Source organism: Neodiprion virginianus, chromosome 6, assembly GCF_021901495.1.
Source record: "Neodiprion virginianus isolate iyNeoVirg1 chromosome 6, iyNeoVirg1.1, whole genome shotgun sequence".
In the NCBI taxonomy this organism is placed as follows: Eukaryota; Metazoa; Arthropoda; class Insecta; order Hymenoptera; family Diprionidae; genus Neodiprion; species Neodiprion virginianus.
The window spans coordinates 25,933,262-25,949,205 of NC_060882.1; the positions used below are offsets into that span (position 1 = coordinate 25,933,262).

At 40.2% G+C, this 15,944-nt stretch overlaps 1 protein-coding gene across 10 annotated transcripts in view; it reads right to left on the reverse strand.

The window, feature by feature from the left end:
- Positions 1-15,944, reverse strand: part of LOC124307756 (tight junction protein ZO-1) — a 74,808-nt gene that overhangs the window by 18,105 nt on the left and 40,759 nt on the right. The window contains exons 1-2 of one of the 10 annotated variants that reach the window (XM_046769802.1): positions 11,145-11,450; positions 6,484-6,919 (exon numbers count right to left, since the gene is read on the reverse strand). The exons of the other annotated variants lie outside the window; for them this stretch is intronic. Coding sequence (XP_046625758.1) covers positions 6,484-6,525 — 42 coding nt within the window. The 5' untranslated portion in view covers positions 6,526-6,919; positions 11,145-11,450. Of the gene's footprint in view, positions 1-6,483; positions 6,920-11,144; positions 11,451-15,944 lie in introns of those variants that run through there. 10 annotated transcript variants of the gene reach the window in all.

Below are 15,944 nucleotides of genomic sequence, written 5' to 3' on the forward strand. Positions count from 1 at the left end.
ATCGGCGAGATAATTCATCGAGACGAATATTAATAGTTGGCTTTTTCGAACGCTGTATACGAATCAAGCTTAAAAAAAACGTGAATCTAAATCAAACTCAAATCCAGTTTGCTTTGTTCTTGTAGACTGGCAGCTAATTCCATTGTGGCGTATAGAAACAAATTGTATAGATTGACTGTGCAAAAAATTGAATGTTAAAAAAAAAAAGAAAGAAAAAACATGTCTTACAGTAAGAATGCGTAAAAATATCGAAGTGTCCGGTACGACGTAATAAATATTCATTGATCGACGACGCATGTTGAGCGTGATTTAGATAAGTTGACGACTTGAATCAAAGGTGAAAGGGGTTCGTTATATTTCAATAAAAATTTTCATCGAATTCGATGTAAATTTTGTTATTCCACGGCAAAAGTTCGTTAAAATGTCGTTGCATCTTTGAACGGTATTCGAAAACTCGATGCGATCACCGTGTACGTGTAAATATTTCCTCGGGTCTGAGGAGCCGGGGAACTTGTTGCAGTTCGACGATATTTCATCGGCATCATGAGCAAAAGGTCGAGACTCGAGATCCCATAAGCGAGGGTGTTTTCTCTCAGCGAGGAGTTCTCATGGTCTCCTCCTCCTCCTCCTGCTCCTCCTCCTCCTCCTCCTCTTCGTTCCTGTTATATAGCTGTACACTCGTCGTCGTGGTCGAGACCGCTCACTATATGCAATATTACGCAGCCAATGGATAGACGGGAGTATCCTAACCCACATTACCCGTCCAACGTCCTCCTCCTCCACCTCGTCTGTCAGTACATAGGTGTGCACTCTGCTCTATAAGGGCTTGTTACACGTAGAGAAGAGAAGGCGTCCACACCCAGTACGTGTTCAAAGCGTAAAAGATCGTGCAGACTCACTGCGCAATTGTACTTAATGCGATATTTTCCGACAAACGTAGATTGGGTATAAGCTTGTATTTTTTGTTTTTCAAATCACACTCTACATAGAATAAACAACAAGAAGATACATGTAGAACCTCTCCGATAATGTGAAAAATCTATTTTTCCCCGTGCAGTTACAGGTATAATATAAATATCGTGTAAGAGAAAGAAATGTTAAAAAATGTTAAAAAATGTTAAAAAATGTTAGGTCCTATTGAAAATAATCTCACCCCCCCCCCCCCTCGCCCTCCGATCGGGGGATATATTATAATAAAAATTCATAATTCCGCGTTCGTTCCGGAGGAACGGATGGACGAGGATCGCATAACCATAATTTGTGCGGACCGCTGCACGATCTGATCCTTGCGCAAGATCCCAGCAGCAGCAGCGGCGGCAGCAGCATCATCAACATCGATGTATTTCTACAGAGGTAGTCGAGTGCCTATCTTTCCATCCCTTCCTTTAATCGCAAAATCTTGATCGTTGATTTTTTTACGCCGATTATAACCCCGTGCGCTAATGCCAGGTTAAAGAACCAAGAACCTGCACCGTACATTAAAACATACCGCGATAATCGAGAAGTCAGAATTCCTCATCCAAAACATGTTGTAACATTCTATGAAATCGTCTCAAAACATCCCCGCGTGTCAGCAAAAAGTCACAAATCGCTGCAATATAACCGTTTCAAGTCGTGTGAAATATTCTACCGACCATTCGTTACAAATGACGAGAAAAGCATTTGTCACCACTGTGATCCAGTCGAGCAAGTTTAACCGAACGGTATATATAAGAGATAGCGTGTGTCCGCTAGACTCTATAACCGATAGACAAGTAGGCAAATAATCTTGCGAGTCGATTGATCGGAGTCACGTTGGTAGACTGAGAGAATTTATAAAAGGCAACGTCCGATGACGTAACAAATCGACAAGGACGCGGCAAGGCAACCTGCGTTGGAATCGTTGGAGCGTTTCGTGGCCTCTCAATAGGTGCACTGGTTGGCTGGAGCTGGTATTGGCCACTCTCTTTCTCTCTCCCTCTTTCTCTCCGCCTAACTTCAAGTAATACATATCGTTTACACGGGTGCATACTTACACCGCGTACGAATGTATGTACGTGCACAGGTATTAATCTAGTACTCGTTCCTTATCCGGGCTGTTCGAACGCCAGCTACCTACCACATTTCGTTTTCATCAGATTTTGCCCTCGAGGTGGAGAAAAAAAAAATAAAAAATAAGAAGAAAAAATAACGAAGCAATCTTGACTGACTTGTCCGACGAGCCTCCACCTCTCTCTCTCCCTCTCTCACTGCACGACATTAAGACCTCATTTTTTTCCGACTTAAGTATGCGGCTAGTTATTACTGCACGTCTGTACGAATTGAAGGCGAAATAAGCATCTAGATAAAAGAATTACTGTTCACAAAATGAATCGCAGTGCCGTTGGATTGGAAAGAATCGATTATTGTTCTTAACTACAGGCAGTGATCCAATATGAATTCACGGTATCTTTTTGCCGCTCTACGATATTGTAAAGAGGAAAATAATCGTTTTGAGAAAATGAGCTTCACAGTCACTAAAAATCGTAACAATGACAAAAATCTGTAGTAAGTCAGTCACCTGTATCGCTAAATTAACCATCAAACACTCATCGATTACATTAGACATTCAATTTCACCGCCACGGCTGATTTGCCTGACGTAAATAATATTACCACACTTCGCTTGTTACATATATATACTTATATACAAGTACGTCAGAAAAGTGCCTCCGTATAAAATATACAAGCCATTAGATTTACAAGATAAAAGTATTAATCATCGCGTTTGAAAGTTGTTTCCGTATCAACCAACAGTTTCAAGATTATAGATCATACATACAGCTTTTCATTCAGCTGACTGAGTATATCTGCAGCGTGCTCACTTAGTGGAACGGTTATACCTTAACGTGCGTTACACAGAAAACAGCTGCTGGCATTATCACCTTGCGTTGTTGTAATTAGCGCCTGTAACAGGAGAGCAAAAACGCAATAAAATATCACAGCATTTTGTTAACAAGTAAGAGCAGGTTCATCGACCATGCATTAATTGATCGAATACTTTGTTACGAAAATCCCATAGGCTGTAACTTTATGCCATATAAATAAATAATATTTCTGTCAAGCCGTCTTCAGTGCGTATGAATTGAATTCCCGAAAGAACGAACCGCTTCCGGCCTCATGTGAGCGAGGTTGACTTTTCTTCTAATTTGAAATTTTCCAAACGATTATGACACAGTGCTGCGTGACACGGACGTTTCGTCAATTCACGTTTCTCCCACATCGCGAATCCAGGTAAAAAATACCTCTCGATGAAACGCGGGTGTCGAATCAGGCGCACCCTGAGCATCGCTGTGCGGCACAGGAAGAAACGCGACCGCCGTACGATCGGTCGAAAGAAGAACGGAAGGAGAAAAAAATTAAATAAAAAAAAAAAACCACACGATAAGGCCAAAGAGGGTCACGTTTAGAACAGGGCGCATTATTCCATGGGTACCAATGCAAATTAGTTTTCATTAATACAATTACAATATACAATTAAAATCAACCGCAAACGCGTACGAGTCGTACGTATCGGTATACCGATTGCAGGTAGTCTATACATTTGCAGAATCTTGATGGTGCGATAAGTGCGAGTGTTTTAGCATTTGACTCAAGGGCCTGGAGATTGCCGCCTCCCTTTCACCGCTTATAAGTTATAAAGCGCGGCAGAAACGCGTTCCCGTATCGTACAGTCACTGTTCCAAGAGGAAGGCGTCTCTGTCCGAATCAACCGCAACCGGAGGCCTTGCTCGTGGTGCCTCTTTCAGCTTTGAACGTATCAATTATACGGCCACTACACCCGGCTGGCTCCCGCCATCACCGCCGTACAAACACCATGTGGATGGGTTTAAACGTGCTATACGGAGAGTTTCGTGATAGCGGAAAATTTTCAAGAAACCGATTATGTGGATTACACATCGCGTACACGCACGCACACACATCATATATATATATACATTACACGCGATATATGTATTTCAAAAGGTACAACAGAGGTATTATAAGAGGCACCGTAGTATTTAATAACTACCCTATTCAGACCTCATTATATGCGAGGATATAATACCGTGGCAGAATAACATCACGGTAGCTTCTTACCTGTGTTGTCATTATTCACGAAACGTGTGTTTCGAAGACTTCAACAATATAATCGCGTCATCATGCGGTGTGTAACTGACTTATGGGGAAGAAGTAAAGAAGACCAATTTCAACCTGGAGCAGTCAAGAAGTGCGCAATCAGGTTACTTCTAAGGCACCGATCGCACGATGCGGAAATTCGGCGTTGGAGGGGGAAAAAATAACAGAAAAAGCGAGAACGATTTTTAAATCGAATATAATGGATTAGGGTTCTACGAAAGTTCACCCGATTCGTACAACGCGTACGAAATTTCTCGTTCCGGTGTTTCTAAAGTCTGCAGACTGAAAAAAATTGAGAAAAATTGAGAAAAAAATCAGTGCGACTTTCATCGTCTGGCGCAAAACGCGCTTCGCTGTGTCAAGAATTGAAATATTCCGGTAGTTTCCTAAATTCCGTTATCGGAGAAACTATGACAAATGAGAAAGACGCGCAGGCACTCATCGTCGGCTGACACAGTGAGTACTAGTTTAACAATGCGGCGATAACATCGAATCTCAATCTCCCTCCTCGCTCTCTTTCTTCCTTTCAACGAAAATTAGCATCAGCAATTTCAAAGTACGGAATGCGTTGGGCGTCAAGATACGTAGGTAAGAATAAAAAAGAAACAAGAATGGTGAAAAGCAGCAGCGTCCCAGCTCGGTTCTTCCAAGAAGGTGACCCAGATCTATCGGAGAGTCCGGAGGTTTGCAGGTTCGGACAAATCGAGCATTCCAACGACGTGTCCGAACCTGTCGTTGAACCGAAAGCCGCACTGCACCACGGGCAAGGTTCCCAGAGACCACCTCCCAACGTCTCGTTTGCAGGCGTTGTTCTTTATTGGGTTAGCAGCATTGCAGGCATGCCGAAGCTGATCGTGAGCACAACGCTCCGCAGGTCAAACTTCGAAGAGCGTTGATTACGAAATCGTGAAACGGTTCGTTAGGCATCCGGTTTCTTTGTTTCGGTTCTGCCCCTCATACTCGAGAGCTTTTTTCGGTGAGAGAATTTTGTATTTCAGTATACATGTAATGATCTCCTCGTTCTATTTCGCGATGTTTCGTTCCTTCTTCCTATATTCGTGTAATAATACGTTGTTGTTTTTTTCTTCTTCCTCGTTCGACTGAGATTTAGCAAGTAATTTGTGTAGTCGGTATAATACGACTAAAAAATTTACATGTTCACCTTACAATCGTAGTTCATCTCAAGAATCTAATTACTCGTTCGTCGGCACTCGAATTGAGAGGTTGACGAAAAGTGAACGTTAAACCGAATTTCGTCGAAGGTGTGAACATTTTTTTTTTTTTTCCGTGCCGATGCGCAAAAACCAGGAGAGGATCAGGAGAGAGAAAGAGAGAGATAAAACAAAAATTGGAGAAATATCACATACAAGATTATACGGCATACAGAGAAATAATGAAACCTTTAACGAGTAACGCAATTTAAAACATCCTCGTTAACTGTTATTATATACTACTAATTAAACGCTAATTAAAACGCGAAGATACATGTGTACTACAAATGGTTACATAACAGAGTATCGAGGATGGTGATTAGAATATTCGTCGAACAAAAAACGAGGCGATAAGAAAACGGTACGCAGACAAACCGTGTGAAGGGGGAAAAAAAAACAAAAAAAAAGATGTACAACGAGAACGTAAAAAGTCGATGGAGGTTGGTTAATAAGTTGTGTACACCATAAGAGTGCAAGCAATTTCCTGCACGTGGCTAAACGTTTCGCACAACATAAATTCGAGTAGTAACGCGCGTTAGTTCGTTAAATCTATTTATTATATGCCCGAGTATTACAGGCACATAAAACGTTACACAGAGATAGAAGAAAGTTCAGCGAAGCGTAATGCAAGGTGAACCAACAGGTGGTCCTGTTCCCTGTAGTAATAACTATATGCCTGAACGCATCAACGGATAATCGATGATAACTGTTGTTGACTTCAGTTAATATTACCATTAATTGAATGGATTATACATCAAGATACGAGAGGAAGCGCACTACTGATCACGCTGCGCGCCGCACGGCGTTGGAAATTTGGGATATTATTTGATTGAAAAATGGAAGAGAAGAAAAAGAAGAACATCGACGAACCTGACGATGATACCGAACTGCCGATTATTAATGACAGTGGTAATTAACGATATTAGTAGTTAACGAACATCGTTGCAAAATGGTAATCGAAAGCCGTGTGTAAACGTTAAATTCAATTATTCATTTTTTGTTAATCATCGTGAGAATTAATTGAATCGAGGTATAAATATTTAAAAAACAATCACACGGCTTCAACATCCTTAATTATGAAGGCAATATGATAAGCGGGGGAAAAAATCAAAATGTTTTACAATATTTATTCTTACCAAATATTCTTTCTGGGCAACTTCGTTGTAGTCGATCCGCATGACAATATTTACGCAAAACGAACAGATGACGAATGAATCGGTTCCAGATCAGATCACATGTTAATCACTTCTTGGTTTGACGAATAACGATCAATTTATTTGGTTCCAAGTTATTTATAACTGTTTGTTTTTTTTTTTTTTTATATATATTTATAAATATCACGATTTTGCACAATTCAATTAAATACCCACTCCTCGCGCGGTCGTTAAAATAGCACGACTATCGGAAGAGTGCGGCCAGTTCATTTGAGTGTACAACCTTACGGTACAATTAAATTCTCGGTAGAATTAGCAGCACCGTCGAAAAGTTTAAACGATTTAAACTTGACCGTGCCCTCTGTGGTATTGCAGTAATTCATACACACACACACGAACGTATGTGTATTTAGTATACCTAGAAAAAGAACCAAGTTACTAAAGAATTTTTATGGCGTTGAAAACCATCGATAGGAACACTAGATAATTTATGATGCACTGTATCAGAATCGAACGAAACAACGAAAATGAATTTTCACTTGGAGAAACTTTCCAACTCCGTTCAAGCTGTGAAATTTTTCCAGTTAATCACTCGAGTGGGATTGGTTAATTGTACCGTTGCCTAAGCACCTAATAACGACAACGATGAGCAAATTGCAAGAATTTTAATCGGATGAGTCAAGCGAGACGGGAATTGAGCAACGTCTGGTGTAAGCATAAAGAAATTGATAAAGAGGGTCTTCTGCAGGGCAGACAGACGAATGACCGACAGATGGAGAAACAGACAAACGGAAGAAGAAGAAGAAGAAGATGCAACGAAATAGGCGCCAAGCCGGCCAAGTGCAAAGTCTCGACGCAGCATCTCAAAGCTGCGCTTCTCTTATCCGCGCCGGTTTGCAGCACGTTTCATTGGCACAATGATCGAGCAATTTATTTAACTCCGACCAATTAAGGCTGATTACGTTCATTAAAAATAGGCCAACAAATGCGTTGTGTAAAAAGTGACGTGATGAGGAGGATCGTCGTCGTTATTGTTATTATTATTATGACATAAACGCGCGCTGTCCGAGTCTTTAATAACGTTGTTCATGCAAACATTCTGCAGCGGCAATATCAAGAGGAATCCTTATTGCCATTTTTTTCCGTCTCATATTTCACCCGTTATTATCAAATACTCAGTGTACTTTAAACTAGTAATATATTATCGTACACTCACTAGGAAGAATTATATTAATGCAAAACTAAACGTCTCTGAAATAGAATAAAAGCATAAAAGGACGCGGGTTAATTAACCGCATCTTATTAAAATTTACGTACACAGCTGTGTCTACGCGGTACGCGATCATAACTCTTCTAGCCAATTTTCTGTTCATAATTATTTATAAATATATACGTACATATATATATATATACACACATATATATATATATATATAGATAAAAAGCAAACGACGGCGCCACAACTTTCCAACAGTTTTAGACAAATCGTGGCGCGATGCAAATTACCTGTACTTAAACACAGTGATATTCGGTTGAAGTTTAATGAGAAAGAATATTATTCTTGAAGAAAAATTCTTTCCACCTCATGTACTGCGTAAGAAATGTAGGGTCGATGTAAAGAAAATCGTACCGCAACCCAAGATTATACTTCCTCTCAATTTGAACTGAAAGATCGTGGGAATATTGAAAAAAATTTCGAACCAAATGATGTGATCAAAGATGATTAATTATCTTTAAACAATTAATCAGTGATGGGAGAAAAAAAAAATGACCATTAGGTACATCCAAATAAGGCTTATGCAGGGCATGGAGAAAACTCGTATTATAACGCGTAACGTATAATATTTTATCCAAGTTTATGATGGGATTAATTTGTTGTCGCGATAAAAAAAAAAAAAAAACGGCCTTGAGTGATTTACAGTAACTATTGATCCGACTAATTGGCATATTAGTGGGTGTTAATTACGTCGCAGAGTGAAATAATAATATTTTATCGTAAGTAGCCGGAGATTTGTACATTCAATTAAAAAGATATCCATGCGTGAAAATTCATGTCAATTCGTTATGCATCGTGTATATTTGTTAATATAATCGCGCGTTAGAACAACCTTCAAAGAAGGTCGCGCAGCCATGCCTGATCGTGTGCAATACCTGCGGGTATAAAAGGTCTGCCTGCCACCTACGCGTAGGTGTAATATCAGAAATGAGAGGGATAAAAAATGTTGTTCATAACTTCTGTTGCAGGTGAGAGAAGCTGATAATATTTACAACGCGTATCTGTTATACCTACGCGCCTCTCTTGTATATTGTATAAAACTTTCGAAGGCTGCGACGCCCTCGAGCATTCGAAAAATTCGTGGGCCGCCCGCGCCTGATTCATGCTGATCTCCGTTAATCCTAGCTCATTAATTGAGCAATGCCACCCGCAGGGCAAAGATTGACGCCAAATAAATTCGACACTCCATCGGCCGAGCCGCGATTTATAACATTTGAAAAATATCGATAATAATAAACATAAGCAATGGGAAGAAAGAGGGACGAGAATAGCAAGAAGATGGAGAAGAACGATTTTTACCTTCTCTAAATCGAGAGTTTTTCTCCTATCGCTACACAATACCGTAAAATCTTTTGAAATACACGTTACGATCATAAGACATTTCAGATTGTTTAAAAATCGGCTGAATTTCTTCGATTTTAACAGCTCGCCCACGAATTAAAACGCTTTTGTTATCATTTTTTAACTTGCCGTGAATAATTTTCCAACCCCAGCGGCGATTTTTTTAACCTAAATACCACACAAGGTTCAGAATTTCCTGTATGTTATAGATATGTGGACGTATAAAGAGAATCCGTCAAACCGGTGGCGCCATATAATTAATTTATTGTGTAAGCAGCGACTGAGTCTGAGTGTTGCGAGCCGGAGGTCGATGAATGCGGAGCATACGAGATACACGCATTATACAAGTATATAATTAACTCAACGTTCTCTTCGTACATCTGACTCTTACTCTTTCTAGCGAATGAATAATTAAGGAATAGAAGTTAATTGATAATGTAGCGCAGCGTAACGATACAAGTCGCGCGTAACAATCGATGGGCGAAACCGTTGGTTCGGACGGCGAGAAAAAAAGAAATAGATACCGAGATACGAAGATGAAAGAAAGAAGAAGGAGAGGAAAAGTCGCACAACAGTTGTTCGAGAACTAAAACAGGATAACAGCCATGGTGAGGGTACAAAACGAAGCCAGGTGAAATCGCAACGGCCGGCGTGTGCCAAGCGAATTGATATGGTGAAAAAGAGGAGGAACGATGATGGATGGATCTTGGATGAGCCAGACGCCTACACGGCCCATCCTAAATATCACAAGATTTCCCATTAGCATAATTCTCACTGGTGTAATAAAGCTGTGAATGACTCTTTCGGCATTCACTCGACACCCACGATGATTTTTGTTTACTGAAAAGTTATTATACAAACACACGCGTGTTTATACCTAGGATATACAGTCGCCGTAGACAATCATCCGTGAGATTGATCGCTGTCATATTTAACTTTTAATTAACGATCATCCTCTTTAAACTTGTCGCGTTGTAAAAGTTAATTTGAAAATATGCAGACGCTTTCGGGTCGAAGAGAAATTATGCCTAGCTCGGAGGTTACGCGTAGGTTTTTCGTATAATCAAAAACGCAGTAGCATTAATATTATAATAACGCGTGCATGAATTATGAATACCGTTAAATAAGTATCTAACATTGATCAATTTTTTCTTTACGTTCTTACAATTAGAGAAATATTCGTCAGTTAATTTTCCAGTTTTCACAAATCTTCCGATCCCGTCAACCGTCAATTTAGACAATCACGTTTCACACACCTTCGTTATTATTATACATACGTAAAGATCTTCGAAAACGCAATCTAGCTACAGGATAAATTTATAAACAAATATCCGTCGATGCACAGCAGCACAAATAAACTCGAATAAGATAAGGAAGCAAGCAAGGGATGAAAGGATAAAAGTAGAGAAAATCGTCACGTACATAAACGATGCCAAAAACGAGGAGCATCAAGAATTTCGCGAAAGATTCAGCAATATTTTACCCCTACCGTACGAATTCAGTTAAAGAATAACAAACAAGCAAAGAAGCTGTCGCATAATTTCCTCGCCCTTTAATTTGGCAAAATTTTTTCTAACCACACAGCTTGAATGAAGGGAAAAATCTTTTCACTGACAAATACTATAAATAACTGATAAGAATTTATGATCCAGAAAATAATTGCCCTCTCATAAACGATGTTTCAATTGCAACAAACAATTGCGTAAGCCAAAGGTCATTTTTTGATCAGCATGATGCAATAATACTGCAAGGGGGGGTTCCGTCTGCTGCCGTGAATCATACCTCCGTTAAAACTGTACATATACCGGAAACAATTTCCTTCTGTCACGCTTTTACAAATTTTGTATACATTACGTACCTATATATGTACAACAGTTATTATATGTACACGCCGCGTTATAATTTTACGTAATAACGCGAGCGTTTTATGACCAGGAAACGATAATCAATACCAACGAGCTAAACAGATTGAATAAAGTTTTGCAGTGTAAAGCCGCGGGTAGTTTACGCGTGGATAATAAATTACCTTATCACCCAACCGAAACTTTACTTTTCACAGCGCAGGGATTTAACAACTCGCACAATTTTTCTTTCCGTAATTTACATTTTTTTATTTATCTTCTCAATTTAACTCATTTGTTTCTTGTTTGAAAAAAAAAAAAAAACAAAAAAAAATGTTGTCCAATTTTTACCATCGCATAGAAAATCAATGAGGATGTTTTGCATGAAATTTTTTAACCACTTAACGTCACTTTTTTTTGTCATCAAGCACGTGGCGCCGGGAATAAGGAGCCCGCGATACCGAACCGTTCGCTTCGGTGGCTCGAGAGAGACTGAAACTACTGGGAAGTAGAAACGACCGACAGGCGGTACCCTGGTCAGACAACGCGTGTCGAGTAGATGAAGACTCCTCTTGCACTCCGGGTCTCCGTTTCGATTCGATTCGATTCTCAAGTACAAACGGCACGGTTGACCGATTTTTAAAAAGCTGCAAATCATTGACGAGCTACGTTAGCGTTTATTCGAATAGAAATCCGATAGCCTTCGGCTCGTTTCCGGGTAAGAATAATACCTGTTTGCAAAAATGCACTAGAAATAGAGAGAAAAACCGCGAGTTGACTGTTTGGCAGAATAGTTGTTGAAGTAAGAACGGCAATTTTATTTAAACGAAATGTAGTACAATTTCATAAATACCGGAAAAAGTTGATTTTTTTTTTCGGTACATGTATAATAAGTAACTTGCACAAGTTGTCGCACCATAAACAGCGGCTAGTGTTGCTAAAGAGGCTGGAATCTTCGTTTATAAACGACCGATTATCATATTCGGTATAAGAAAGAAAAAAAAAAGAAAAATTGCGCAAACATTCCGGTGATGGTTGTATCATATAAGTTATACAATTTTGCGCACCGCGTGTATTTTTTATGTTATATACATGGTAAAAGGCGAGAGATTGATCGTTGGCTAGATTTCAACGATGTAACGCGTCTCTCGGTCCTTGACAGTTGGCACTGAGTCACAAGGCTCGAGAGTTCAGAAGAAGAATAATATAAGAACAAGAAGACAATGGAGCGTGGGCGAGAATTTCACCAAATCTTTCAAACTGTACGTAACATACATATTACAAAATTACAATCGGTTAGTTGCCTACAGGCGATGCTCGTTTGCGCGTGCATCTTCAACATCTTCGCAACTGGCGTAAATGGGCGTTGGCAAACGTCAAATGACAGTGAAAATGTCAGGGTGGCCGTAAAAATTGAAAACTTGCAAGTCGTACAAACGAATAAATTTCACCTTCTCATGATTCGAGACACCGTACAACCATCAATATATAATCGGTCCAATATCGACGCAGTCGCTTGCGACGTGGTTTTCAAAGTTTGCAAAAATTATAATACGATAGAACATTCGATCTCATTGAGAAATATTACGATTACACAATACTGTATAATAACGAGGCACAACGTTTCCTATCACTTGAGCTTCGTTTCCGTAATTCCACGATGCATTTATGCCGTGATTCGTTGAAAGGAGTTATCGCTGAGCCATGAAGCAAGAAAGAAAGAAAGAAAGCGAGAGAAGGACAAAAATACCACAAGTTGAACATACCGAGGTAGCGCTGCACCTTATTACACCCATTCCTCGAATTGGTATTCCTCGGAGGATAGATGAGCTAGCCTGTTAAGCCCGTCTTAGGGTCTTGACAGTCCTACACGCGTGGTCTTTCACTTTGGGCTTAAAGACGAGCTAACGAATGAACGCATGTGCCGTAGGTGGTGTAAGGAGTACACCGACATGTAAATAGCCGGTACGTGGACAGATTTGCGAATGACTTGAGAGTTCACCGTCGTCACGAGTTTTCATGACCGCAATGAAAGCCGCGTTGTGCATTGCGGCCAAAGACGCTGCGTCATTTGTCTACCCGATTCCGAATTTTATGCGATAGTAGGTACCTGCACACCGGTCCGAGATACGGCACAGTTTGGGTACCAAGTGTTCTATCTTGGCCTGGTATTTCCTCGATTCCGGATGCCGTTATCGTGCCATTGCTGAATTTCACCATTGGCCAACGGTCTGTAAATCGTGGATGGCTTTCCAGTTCCCAGTCCATATCAAAATTAAATTAAAATCCTATCCGAACGGTGAAATATATCCAGGTCCTAAACTGCGGTCTTCGCGGGATCAGAAGAGATGGTCTCATGATATGTTAATATACCGAGTTTATCTGCGGTGACGATCGGAATTTCTTTAAACGCATACGTATCATGTATACATATATCTATACACGCGTACACATATAATGAACCTGTAACCCGTGATGCAGGTTCCGCAACGATTCCTCAAGCATATACACACATGTATAATCGCCACAGCGGCGCGTCATCGGTTTGCGAAATATTTGTAATATACAGAATAGGATTTCCTGCAATTTAACCGTTGTTATTATAATACGATTTTTTTTTTTTTAACTTTCATTCTTTCCCGCTTGCTTCCTTTCTTTGTTTCTTTACGTATCAATATCTTATTTCATTTACTCCTATACACAAGCTACAGGCGTTTTCGGTGCCGCTTATGGATATGGTAGGTATACGTAGTAATGTCGACAGGTATCAGTCAGTGGTCGGGAAAAATAAAACCTGAACGAATTCGGACGAGGTGAGGCTTTATCAGCTTCCGGTCGCCGCGACGAGACTGCCGCACCTACGCATTCCTGATGTAATAACACCGAGAAAAAGAGAAGAGGGGGGCAAAAAAAAAAAAAAAAGAAGAAGAAGAAAAAGTTGGCGAATCAAGTTTGCCATCGCAGTTATACGCGTTTCGCTCAAAGTTGATCGGTCGAATTTCGAATATCGCGGAGTAAGGAACGTACAGAGACCATATTATTATGAACCATGAGCTTGGGAGATAAAGATTTGAATTATTAGTAGAAGCGTCAGTTTAAAACAGTTTCGTATAACTGTCAGGCGGCTCTGTAGGTAATATGACTGCAAAGTATGTTTTCATGTTCTTTCGAGAAACACATAGTGCACGACGAGGTTACGCCGTCTTCGAAACTCTTAGAGAGCGACGTGAAAGCTCGTATAAATTGTAAAGAGGATTAATATGCGAGTATGAAGAAGCTTTTCTAGCTTCGAAAAATCATGTGGATAACACAAAAGTGCTTTCTTTGTACATATTTGATGCCAATTTAAAGGTGAAATTGTACAACCGGTATCAAAAATTGTGATTCTCCGTAAACAAGAATTCCAATGAATATACATAAACAATCGGAAATAGACAGTTGAACCGGAAGTCAACACGCACGCGAGTTCAATCTCGATTTACCATCGGAAATCTAATGTCCGGACAAACTTATAGCCTCCGCCTTCATCCGGTCAAGTGGTCGAAAGGTCTATAGCCGTTAAATACCGGTTGGTTCGTAAGGTTCGTGAAATAGGTGAAAAATAAAAAAAAAATTTCAAGTTCATCGAATTCCAACGCCTGTAAACAGATGATAAAAAGCAAAATAAAACTGAATAAAATTAAGAGAAATTTTTAGTTCCGGTTACCGCTCAATCCTCAACTGTTTTCATTTTTTACCACAATCGAAAAATACAGTTCTACGATATTCAAATCGGTTTTTTTAACGATACCTGTTTTACACAATTTTTCTAGCTACTGCAACATATGAAATTTTTCTCAGGGCGAAAACTCGCAGCATACGTCACGTGCACGTACGATATCATTATAATCTGCTACACATGGCGCTAATGATTGCGACAGTTCGGTTACGTTTTGCCGGGTTATAAATACCAGACAAATTACACCTGCGGCCGGTCAATTATGAATTACGTATAGCCGGTATGTTATAGTTACGATGAAGTGAACGGCAGGGTGAATGCGTATGTGCACAAGGTGCGCTTGGAACACGGACTCACCGAGTTCAATCCTTACAGTCACTGCCATGCTGAGAAGTTAAATTATTTAGATCAATATGGCAAATGCGAAACGCATACGCGGTGAGTCCGCACGAGCTTTCGATTCGATAACCGGTAGATACGAGATGCCGGAGTCGTCTGCAGGTTCGACGAAAATAAATACAAAAGGATATACCTGGTCTACTCTTTTCTCTTTTTCACCACGCGTGGAAGGCGAGGACACACGTTGATTGACTCTCCGAGCGTGCAGGTAGCAACGATCACTGGTGGATGGACAGGCTCAGCTTCCATTAACCCGAACAGTTATCAGTCGTTGTTATATTGCAGCGAGACTTCGTCGCCGCCATTGCAACTTTACGTATATAGAGATGGATCGGTATGGTACACCTTCGTACACTCGCCGCTCGGAATGGTTTTGTGATAATTAAGTTTTGATTTATGTCTGCACCGTTTGTACACCTTCGGCATCTGTGTACATACAACTTACATGGACACACACATCGAGGGACCAAGATGGGGCACGACCGGACGGGGCCGATACTAACCAGCTTCCAAGCCTATCCTCGGTTTACGGCTCGGAACGATGCGGGACAGTTTTGAAAAAGGTTCGAGAGAAAAAAAACATACGAGGAAAGAAAGAGAAGAAGAATACATTTCCTCCGCACCTCAGGTTACTCGCGATTTTTTTCCAAACGGAAATTCACCGCAATCCGTTAAAAAGTTTGCCTCTCTCGCCGTTTTCCAACCATAGCACCATTTTGGTATTTTTGCATTGATCGAATAATTTCAGTATGATAAAATTCACCGCATAGCCAAGTAGTATTCAAGTAGTCGTGTGGGCGAAAAAATTATACCCTCAATTGAAGTGCTAGGTAGATGAAAAAAAAAAAAAAAATGTTTTTTAAATCAC